At 33.7% G+C, this 11,562-nt stretch overlaps 1 protein-coding gene across 1 annotated transcript; it reads right to left on the bottom strand.

The window, feature by feature from the left end:
• Positions 1 to 255: 255 nt before the first annotated feature.
• Positions 256 to 11,317, bottom strand: anxa13 (annexin A13). Its single transcript, XM_058765299.1, has 11 exons — positions 11,144 to 11,317; positions 9,031 to 9,106; positions 8,770 to 8,864; positions 8,522 to 8,692; positions 8,367 to 8,400; positions 5,995 to 6,074; positions 5,658 to 5,726; positions 3,133 to 3,234; positions 2,937 to 3,012; positions 1,759 to 1,871; positions 256 to 1,448 (listed from the first exon to the last, which is right to left on the bottom strand). The coding sequence occupies exons 1-11, from the start codon at positions 11,156 to 11,158 to the stop codon at positions 1,329 to 1,331; spliced, it is 951 nt and encodes a 316-aa protein (XP_058621282.1). The 5' UTR covers positions 11,159 to 11,317; the 3' UTR covers positions 256 to 1,328.
• Between the last annotated feature and the right edge of the window lie 245 nt (positions 11,318 to 11,562).

The raw sequence follows: 11,562 nt of genomic DNA, 5'->3' as shown, positions 1-11,562 counted from the left end.
AATAATAATAATATACTAATATATATATATATATATAATCTTACAGCCAATAACCCTAATTGAAAATACTTCTAACAGAACGTCTCAGAAAGCCAATATCAACTTAATACTTTTTTGTATTTCATTTTGCTATTTGGATAATTATAACTTTGGTAACTGACTTACAATTAGAAACAAGCTACAGAAAATTTACAGAACAAAAAACCTATCCATTTAATTAATGAATAAAGAGAAAAAATGTCACAATAATAATGCTTGTTATCCAGGAACTTTGAACTGCTTTATTTTATTCAGTTAATTACTTTAGGGAAATACAATTGTATTAATACAGAACATACTACTCCAGATTCCATCTCATGTTTATTCAAACTACGTTTCAATTTACGTTACTAATTTTTTTTCAAATACTAAGTCCTGCAATTCATTTATACTAACTACGCATGGGCCTACACAATACAGTGAACATTCTTCATATTAATCTGATAAAATACATTTTTGGGAGGACAGCAGAACTCTGCCTGTATTCTTGTGTTGCAGATATATTAAAATATACTGCAAGTTATATTAAAATTATTCCATGTAAATAATATAAATACTTTAGTATTGTGTTAGTTACAACAACATATATTGATTGGGCGAGTAAAAACCATTGCTTTAATAATTCAGACATTTTACCACAAGTTGACAAATTAGCCGCAGAAGTCTCATAAATAGGCAATTGTTTCGCAGACCGTAAATGTTACATTGTAATTTTAGCATTTATGCTTCACGAAGTCATTCACATAAATATTCAGAATTCACATTGTCATGCACATTTTCAAACAGTAAAACTGAGGGTTTTAGTTTGGAAAAATACTGGCGTATCACAACAGAAAATTTTAATGCTGGTTTTGTAATATTTATGTAACTCTAACTTCTCGACTTCTAATCATCATCGTTACATTATGTTATCTTATAATCCTGGAAACCACAAGACTCCACTTAAACAAATTCAACTGGCCAATTATGCCTCAAAAACAAGAAATGTCACAGAAACTGGACACAAATGCATGTTTCTGTTTGTGTGAACAGCTGTTCATGAGACTTTTGAGTGGTGCTATGCATCTTCATAATATGTACGAAATACATATTTGCACAGTGTAATAAAACATTCATATTAAACATATTGTACTTGAAGGTTGCGCTACTGATTTGCCGCTTTAAACTAAGGTTTATAAAAAAATTTTTTATAGACAACAGGACAGAAAATAAGTCATGTTAGTTTGCCTTGATTGTGACTATAATCAAAACCTCCTTGGTCCATGGTAAGCACTCGGATTGTGTTTCTCTTAGTGAAGGATGGCCAGCAGGAGGCGCTTGAAATCTCCGCCGCATTCCGAACTGATGGCTTCTTTTAGAGACACATCATATTTCTCCAGGTACATGTCTTTAATGGTCTCCAGATCAATCTATTCAAACAGAAGAGTGCCCATTACAAGACTGTCTAATCTAAACTGTGTGTAATAACAGAACAGTATTCTTCATGCAGTATACAACAACATACTTCATGCTAAATATCAGTGTCTATGGAGGGACCTGCTACATTTGCATCGTGTGTAATATCCCACGATGCAATGCGTCCGACCTTTCATTTCCTATTTGACAACTGAACCAAAAGTACACTACCATTCAAAAGTACAGTATGTGGTCATATTAATATTTTTATTATTAATATTTTATTTTTTGAAAGATGATTTGATAAGATAAGTGGTATTATACCTCAGAGCGACACACAATGATGCGGATGAGAGTGTCTTCATCAGTTCCGGCACCTTTCATTGCGGCATTCAGCTTCCGGGCAAAGTATAGCTGAGGGTTCTTAGCACACCTCACTATGGGTTAGATGGGAAGTGTTAGTGAGTACTGTAGCATTATTACACAAATAATCAAAACTGGGACCTCTAATATTGAAATTAGTCCAGTATTGTTCACAATGCACCCAATCTGTGTTTGTATACAGTAATTGAAGGAATAGTTCACCCAAAAATGAAAATATGCTGAAAATTGGGCCATTCAAGACGTAGATGAGTTTGACTCTTCATCAACAGATTAAAGGAATTTATCATTGCATCACTTGCTCACCAATGGATCCTGTGCAGTGAATGGGTGCCGTCAATATGGGAGTCCAAACAGCTGATAAAAAAAAAATATCACCATAATACAAAAGTAATCCATACAACTTCAATCCATCAATTAACGTCTTGTGAAGTGAAAAGCTGTGTGTTTATAATAAACAAATCCATCAAGATGCTTTTAGCTTTAAACTATTGATTCTGGTTAAAATATGAGTCCTCTATCCATAATATTACTTCCTCCAGTGAAAAAGTTCTCTCGTCTGAATCAGGAAGAAAATACAGTACGCACAGATCAAGCACTGTTTACAAGCAACAACTTCCAAATCCAAAACATTTCTAAACAGATATGTTGTTTGATGGAGTATTTCACTGTAGGAATTGGATGATGGATTGGTATTTTATGCCTAAAGCGACGGTTTTAAGTTAAAACGCCTTAATGATGTATTTGTTTCTTACAAACACGCAGCTTTTCACTTCACAAGACGTTAACTGATGGATTGGAGAGGTGTGGATTACTTGTGGATTATTGTGATGTTTTTATCAGCCGTTTGGACTATCATTCTGACGGCACCCATTCACCACATATGATCCATTGGTGAACAAATCTGTACTAATGAAAAAAAATAAAAAAAAATCAATCTTTATCTTGGATGGCCTGAGGGCGAACTAGTCTCAATGAAAATGAAAATGAGACACTAGAAGGTCTAGACACCACCGCACCACCATAGTTTTTACTTTGATGTCATGTAATTTCTTTGTTGTTCATACTACAAAAAAAAATAAAAAAAATTGTTTTGGACAAAGCCTGTGTTTAATACAAACCGAGTGCAGTGTAGCAGTCCTTCAGAGTTCCAGAGGTTTCCTTATCAATTGCATCCAAAATCTCTGTTCCAGAAATCTGTTGGAGAGAACAAGGTGAAATGCAATCTAAAATTAATCCAGAGCTGTTACATGTGAACTAACACAACATATTATACATAAGTTACTGTCCTAAGCTCAAAGAACAGAACAAACTTACGGCTTCATAAGCTTTGAATGTGACCTGCAGTTGTAAGTAGTTCCTGGTGGCCAGAATGAAGCTGAAAGTTGACTCATCTGTGCCAAAGCAGCCCTCTCCAGCCTGACAGAGAATTAAAACATCTATTAATAAACAAGAACTGAACTGGATGTGTGACTAAAGGGTGATCTCATTCACTTACGTATTTGTACATTCAACATATTTTTATGTTTAGATAAACCAGAGTTTCCCAAACTGGAACATATTTGTATAATTTTTATATTTGAATTTTTATATTAAATTTATAAAACAGTATTAATTTTTATATTTGAAAAATTAAATTAAAATTATTATTATTTGTTTTTGATTGTTTACTCGAATGTAATGTGACCATTAACTGACATCAAAGAACCATGGGTTCTTTGCAAATGCAAATGTTGTATGAATAATAACATAATAGTAAATAAATATCACATACTACCATTCAGAATGCTGGGGTCAGTGATATGTTTTTATTTATTTATTTATTTTTAAGAAATTAATACTTTTTTTTTTTTTTTTCAGATTTCGGTTTAAAATGCTATCTATTAAACTTTCTGTTCATTAAAAAATCCTGTAAAAAAAATGATCACGGTTTCCACAAAAATATGAAGCAGCACATTGATAATAATAAGAAATGTGTCTTGAGCAGCAAATCAACAAATCAGAATAATTTCTGAAGGATCATGTGACACTAAAGACTGGAGTAATTTTGCTGAAAATTCAGCTTTTCCAACAAAGGAATAAAATACATCTTAAAATATATTAAAATAGAAAACAATTATTTGAATATATGTATATAAACTTCCAGTCAAAAGTTTTTGGACAGTAAGATTTTTAATGTTTTCTATATAATTATCTTCTGCATTTTTTAATTCTGCATTTTTTTTCTATTTTTTATCCAAAATACAGCAAAAGCAGTAATATTGTGAAATACTTTTACTTTTTTAAAATAACTGCTTTCTATTTAAATATATTTTAAAATGTAATTTATTCCTGTGATCAAAGCTAAATTTTCAGCATCATTACTCCGGTGTTCAGTGTCACATGATCCTTCAGAAATCATTCTAATATTCTGATTTGCTGTTCAAGAAACATTTCTGATTATTATTATAAATATTTAAAACAGTTGAGGACATTTTTATCAGGATTCTTTGATGAATAGAAAGATCCAAAGATCAGCATTTATCTGAAATAAAAAGGTTTTGTAACATTATACACTACATACCATTCAAAAGCTTGGAGTCAGTATATTTAAATGATTATATTTATTATTAAATTATGAAATTAATAATTTTATTTAGCAAGGATGCTTTAATTTGGTCAAAAGAGATGATAAATTCAGTCTATGGACACATGTAAACCTGGTTTTATCATCCTTATTGCAAATGGATTGGTCTGTTAATCCAAGTTTGTGTCTTCTTAATGATGATTCTGATCTCTGTATAACCTCAATGCAAAAGAGAATGATGTTTGCTGGTTTTACAGCTGCGAAGAAGACAATAATACAAAACTGGTTTACACCGCACATGTGTGGAAAAACATATTGGATCCGTAGTCTCCTGCACATAGTGGCTTGTGAATGTACAACAGCACGAATCAATGGGGCCAAGCCTTCTACCATCGATGCTTGGCAGTGCTTTCTTTTGATATACGTGACTGTATAAAGGAGTGACTTTTGTGTTTTCTTGCCTTTCCTCTTTCCTCCCTTTGATTGGACTTTGAGATATTGAGTATGTGTCTGTTGTTGTTTTTTATTTTTTTATTTTTTATTTTTTAATTTTTTTTAATTTTTATTTTGGATGTTATGTATAAAAAAATAAATAAAAATGTTGATAACAAAAAAAAAAAAGAGATGATAAAGACATTTATAAATGTTACAAAATATTTATATTTCAGATAAATGCTGTTCTTCTGAACTTTCTATTCATCAAAGAAACCTAAAATAAAATTCTACTCAGCTGTTTTCAGCATAATAATAATAATAATTTTTTTTTTTTTTTTTTAGCAGCGAATCAGAATATTAGAATGATTTTTGAAGGATCGTGTGACTGGAGTAATGATGCTAAAATTCAGCTTTGAAATCACAGGAATAAATTACATTTTAAAATATATTCAAATAGAAAGCAGTTATTTTAAATAGTAAAAATATTTCACAATTTTACTGCTTTTGCTGTATTTTGGATGAAATGAATGCAGGCTTGGTGAGGGGATTCCTTTAAAAAACATAAAAAAATCTTGCTGTCTAAAAACTTGCTGGTGTGTGTGTGTGTGTGTGTGTGTATGTATATATAATCAATAATCAAATATAAAAAAAAAAAAAAAAAATCACCTTAAAATTCAATATTCTATGAATCTCTAAGGATATGTAACATATATATATGTGTCTAAAGTAAGTGAAATAATCACATTTTAGATATTGTCCACAAATGTATGTTTGCAGATGTGTGCTAAAATCAAGCTACACATATGGATATTTAAATGCGATTGTGTTGAATGTGTCCTACTTCAAACAGAGAGACGGCATCTTGCTCTGCCAGTACTTCGTCCACCTCGTAGCTCTCGTCTCTGTTGCCCTACAAGAGAGAAAGTATTTTCTCTTAGTACACCCTTGACCGAGAGAGTGAAATCCAATCTGAGTCACGTCACTGAATCCTGCTTCTACTTATCTAATGAAAGGGGATCTGAAGCACTGCCAAGCTCCAGTGCTCTATAGGGACAGCATGAAGAGGGAGGGGTACTAAACACAGGCCAACACTGAGCGCTTTACGTCGCTCAGGACTGCGGAGTGGTCATTTTGTAAGACCTAAGCAACCATTTTGATTTAGAATTAAGCGGATTTACCTCGAGAAGCAATGTTAGCAGTCTCCTAACATCCCCACTGGTGTCTGCTTCAATGTCTGCCTCCAAATACCTGTCATGCACTGTAGACAACAACATACAGTTGATGCTTACCAAACATAGTTTGATTAATTTGATAAAGCAGTAGATAAACTGTTAGGGAACTGATGTTGCTATGTGGTTGCTAAGATGTTCTGAGTGGTTACGAGGTGGTTGCTTACTGGACTAGAAGAGCCCTGTTTCACAGACTGTGATGACACGTTTCCACGATTGTTAACATTGTATATACAGTTATTAACAAATTTGACATCCTTCTCTCTTCTGACCAATGTGATCAATCTCTTGAAAAAATTTTCTGCCTTTTGTAAAGTCATAGAAATGCTATCATGATTTATTTTTCTATTGGAGCCAAAGAGAACATAAAAATATGTATTGTAATTCCTGTTATCCTCTATAGAAGTTTACACAACTATGATGATTTTCACTTCTGAGAACTCCAGAATTCTGGTCCCAAGATAAGCCTACTAAATTTTTTTTTCTCCCATTATATTGTCTTATGACTCTTTACCAAATTATATGAACCATAATGAATCTAATATATGGTCAAATCTTGATACAAATACTTATGTTACATTCAGAGGATTAATAACAGCATTTTATTGCACTGAAGCATGAAGTATGGCAAGTGTAGGAAAAGTCACAAAGTCTCATGGCATTTAGATGAAGAAAATAAATGAATAAATAAATAAATACATACATAAAAAGCCCAGACCCCAACAGCCTATAAGGGTTAATTAACTATTTCAACTAGTTAACTACTTGAAAATGCAAAACAAATTAAATAAGTGGATTATTATGCTAATAATAATTATTAAATAATGCATTATACCTTTAATTAGTTGTAGATATAAAAGTCGAATACTTTTAAACATAGCTTTAAAAAGGACCCACGGAAAGGGATGTTCTGCATTTTAAACTACAACACTTAATGCACAGATCTATTATGACATAGTCTTGTCAGATGTTTTGTCCTGTTCGTTGCTACTGTTATCACTGTTAATCATAGCAATTTCAGGAGTGACTCATGGAACAAATCAGCGAATTCACTCCTGTAATTATATGCGTTTGTCACTCCTGAAACTCAGCAGTATACGTGGACGTAGGTCCTCTGAGCAGCGTGAGAAAATGAGCAAAGAGTGCTGTCTTTATAGCACGACTGACTGAGCTCACTCATGTGAAAACTTATAATCAATTAATCTAATTCAAATGACTTGTGTATAGCTGAACTCAATGCTACGCTTTTATTGTTTGAATGTAAAAATAAATAAATTAATTAAAAAAAATATATCACAGATATATTTGCTTAGTAAGGTGAATATTATATTTAGTAACGCAATAAATTGATCTTCATTTTGATAGCCATAGGCATTTTGCATTTCATGCATAAATTCAAATGGACAAAATAAAAAGTGTTACTTAGGACAATTTTTAAGGTAGTTACGGTAGTTGAGACAACCTAAAAACTTAAAGGGATAGTTCACCCAAAAATGAAAATTCTGTCATTAATTACTCACCCTCATGTCGTTCCAAACCCGTAAGACATTCGTTCATCTTCTGAACACAAATTAAAATATTTTTGATGAGTTCTGAGAGCTCTCTGACCCTCCCATAGACAGCAAGGATCCTTACACGATCAAGGCTCAGAAACGTAGCAAGGAGATCGTTAAAATAAGCCATGTGACAGCAGTGGTTCAGCCGTGACTTTACAAAGTTACGAGAAAATTTTTGTGCGCAAAGAAAATAAAAATAACTTTATTCAACACTTTGTCTCCTCCGCGTCACCCCATAGCGCTATTTTGGAGAGTATCACATACGTAAACTACGTATGCAATGCATGTACGCAGATACGCTTACGCTTTGATCTGAACGTAAACAACATATCCACGTACATAAGTTGTTTACGTATGTGATACTCTCCAAAATGGCGCTATAGGGTGACGCGGAGGAGACGAACTGTTGAATAAAGTTGTTATTACGGTCAAGGAGGAGACTTCTTGTAGCTTCGTAAAGTTACGGTTGAACCACTGATGTCACATGGATTATTTTAACTATTTATTTCTTTTTGATCGTTTCTGAGCCTTGATCATGTTAGGATCCTTGCTGTCTGTGGGAGGGTCAGAGAGTTCTCGGAATGCATCAACAATATCTTTATTTGTGTTCCGAAGATGAACGAAGGTCTTACAGGTTTGGAACGACATGAGGGTGAGTAATTAATGACAGAATTTTTATTTTTGGGTGAACTATTCCTTTAAATACATTATGTTGAATCTTTCAGTTTGGCATTGTTGAAAGTATATTGGCTAAGTCATTCTTACCATGGGCGTAGGTTTCTTTGTAAGTGGCAATGTCCTGTTAGAAAACAAAATGTAGTAAATGACTAATTTCATGGACAAACATTTGCCCCAGCTTTGGGAATGGTGACAAACACAGGAACTTGCAGAGCCTTTTCATTCAAAACAAACTGACATACAGCATTGGTAGAAGTGCACAGAATCTCCACCAGGACATCCTCGTCTGTGCCAGCGCCCTTCATGGCCTTCCTGAGCTCTTTAACTGCAAACACGTGAGGAGGGTCCAGCATGGCAAGAATGGCATTCTCAAAATTACCAGTCAGCTCACTCTTCAAAACCTCCACCAGTTCCTTCAGAGAAAACACAAATGTGAATGCATGCTCTTTATTCTTAAAAACTATGTCTGTGATGTTTTCAGAATACTCACATCATCATATTTGTCAAAGTATGCTTGCTTGATCTCCAGTCTCTGATATGCACTTCGATTGGCTAGGATGTCTATGATGGCTTTCTCATCAGTTCCTTGAAAATTAAAAAGAAAGACCACAAATGTATCCTCTAGTGATGAAAATATCCAGTAAATAGCATACTATTTATAACTGCATGTAAAACTGTAATTGTATGGTATATTCAATTAATAAACATATTGAACACTAATTAAAATGTAAGACTGACTTAAGCATCTCACCTAAACCTTTGCAGGCTTTGCGGATGGCCTTTATGTCAGCAACTACATCAAAGTCGTCATAAGGAAAAACGGTTGGCTGTGAAATAAAACCAAGGAGAATCATTTCCAATGTTCATCATGTTTGATCCTGTTCACACTGAATTACATAATTAAGTAATACAAGCCTAAATTCATGTTTTAGCATTCAACAGTTGTGAATTTTTGACCTTGCAATAACACTAACAGCCATTATTATTAGTTGAGGACATTTATATGTGCTAACTGTATTAAATATTGACCATAATATCGAACTTAATATAACAAGTCATGTTTCAACTCCTGCTATAGCAAATATTTAAAATGTCACTGTTTATAATTACTGAAAAATTCTAGAAAGCATGTCTTGCCGCTGTGTTATGATTAGTTGAAATGAGTTAAAGCCTGTTTACTAAAATGTATTGATAGGTTGATAAGCAGAGAGGTTTAATCTAGATACTTCCATAAAATAGGCCCAATTGTTTCTTACATATTTTAAAGATTTAAAAGTCTTTTTATTTTTTTTTTTTTACTGTTGCAATGGTCCCAAAACAACCCATGATCAAATATTTTATGGTAACACCCAAGGGCCAGTTGTTTAAATGTAATCTGATTGGATTTTGGTCATCTGTTTGTATCAAATCTTGGAAATGGGTTGTTCAAAAGAAAGAAAGAAAAGGATTCTGAATTAGGATTAGATCACAAAATCCAATCTTGGTTTTGATCTGGATTAAATCCTCAGTTTGTGTTGTTGAAAACATTTTAGTATAATTGGGAAACATTTGATCCAAAAAAAAAAAACCAAAAAAAAAAAAAAAAACCTAATATTCTGATCCCAGCAGAAGGGTGGGTTTCAAGAACAAAAATGTAATAAAACTTTAAAACTGGTCCAAAAAATACAACATTTGTAACACATCCCTAAATCCCCAAACAGTTGTCAATATCAAACAAAAATATTATATTTAATTTAAAGTTGTTTTTTTTTTTTTAATCACTGATTGTAAACTACATTGGCACAATCATCAGAAATGGACCAATCAGAAGTAGCAATGCAATGCAATGCAAAACTAGAATGCAAACATTGGGATATTTTTCCTCTACCCTTCTTATTTTTTTATTTTATTTATTTATTCCATCACCACGTCCCTTTAGGGGCTCCATAGAGCACTAGTAATCCAGATTTGGAAATCTGAAAAAGTGTGTATCTGGATCAGGGTGATCCAATCCAATGTTGCTTTGAAAAACCGGCACAAAAGTAAGATGGGTTGATCCTGTACAGCAAAACATGGGGTTTCCAGATCATTCTGATCCAGATTAAACTTTTTGAACAACTGGCCCCAGTAATTTATGTTGACTTGAATTCAAAGACATCAACATACGGTACTACTCCAACTACTGCCAGTACTACTAATAAAACACTTAAAGTTCTTCCTTTCTTTTTTAACGGTGAAATCTGTACTGAGCATCACTCTTTTTGTGAATAAAGAGGTTTATTGTCTGGAGCACCCAGTCTCCCCCATATGAACAATAGCCCGGCTCAGGAATGCTCAGAGGAAGCGCCCTGTCCAAACACACTGTAATCCTAGATGGAGGCCCCTTCACAGGCCAAAATGAAACTGAGTTTGTCCCAGTCTCCTCCCAAAGCTCTTCCTCTGACTCATTCAGATAACGGTATTCTGTTACTTCCCTTTACAATATCATATATAATCTAAATAGCTGTAATACATATTCGAAAAGTGAAAAAACAAAGTTTTTCAAGATTTAGCAATAAAGGCAATCCTGGAAAGCTCAGAAAAGAAACATGAGACGCATTTACTGCATCACATTCAGAGTTCACGCGATGTAAGGGCAGCGTTTGCCGACAGCATCTTGGAAGCGGAAAACGCAGCCCAGATCAGCGAGATATCTTAACCGTCTTTATTCTTTCCCCTCTATATTCATTTTCTTTCCTTTTGTAAACCGATGTGAATTGATCGATTATGCGACGTGTCCCAGACCAAACTCTACGCAGAATGTTGAAGTACATCTTTTTCTGACGTAGACGCATCTCGTATGCAAGGTGCGCGTTAGCAGATAAAAAATGTAATGAAATACTCACTTGACAGTTTCCCATGGTGAGAGTTTCTGGTGTTTGATGATCAGATGATCTGACCGCTGTCCGAACTGCAGGCCACACGCGCGAGAGTTTCTGTAAGTGACGTCAGCACGCAGGGAACGGGATGGGTTTTAAACAGGCTACTCATGAAAGCCAGCACCAACGCTTATAAAAAAAAACATTATAATCATCTATACATTACTTCTACATATATCAAACTATTAATTCTGCTATTCTAACGTGTTTTTTTTTTTTTAGCAGTAAGAAAATAGTTTGAAAAAGCATCTCAAAAACACTGACCACAAGACTTAAAAGCACATATACGACAAACAGTCACTATATTCAATTTGTTAAATATCACCACAACTGATTAGGGGACGCACATGAATCTGTCTATCCACCTTTGAGGGTGAGACTTCCGG

Source organism: Onychostoma macrolepis, chromosome 24, assembly GCF_012432095.1.
Source record: "Onychostoma macrolepis isolate SWU-2019 chromosome 24, ASM1243209v1, whole genome shotgun sequence".
Lineage (NCBI taxonomy): Eukaryota > Metazoa > Chordata > Actinopteri > Cypriniformes > Cyprinidae > Onychostoma > Onychostoma macrolepis.
This window is presented reverse-complemented; position numbering and strand designations above follow the sequence as displayed.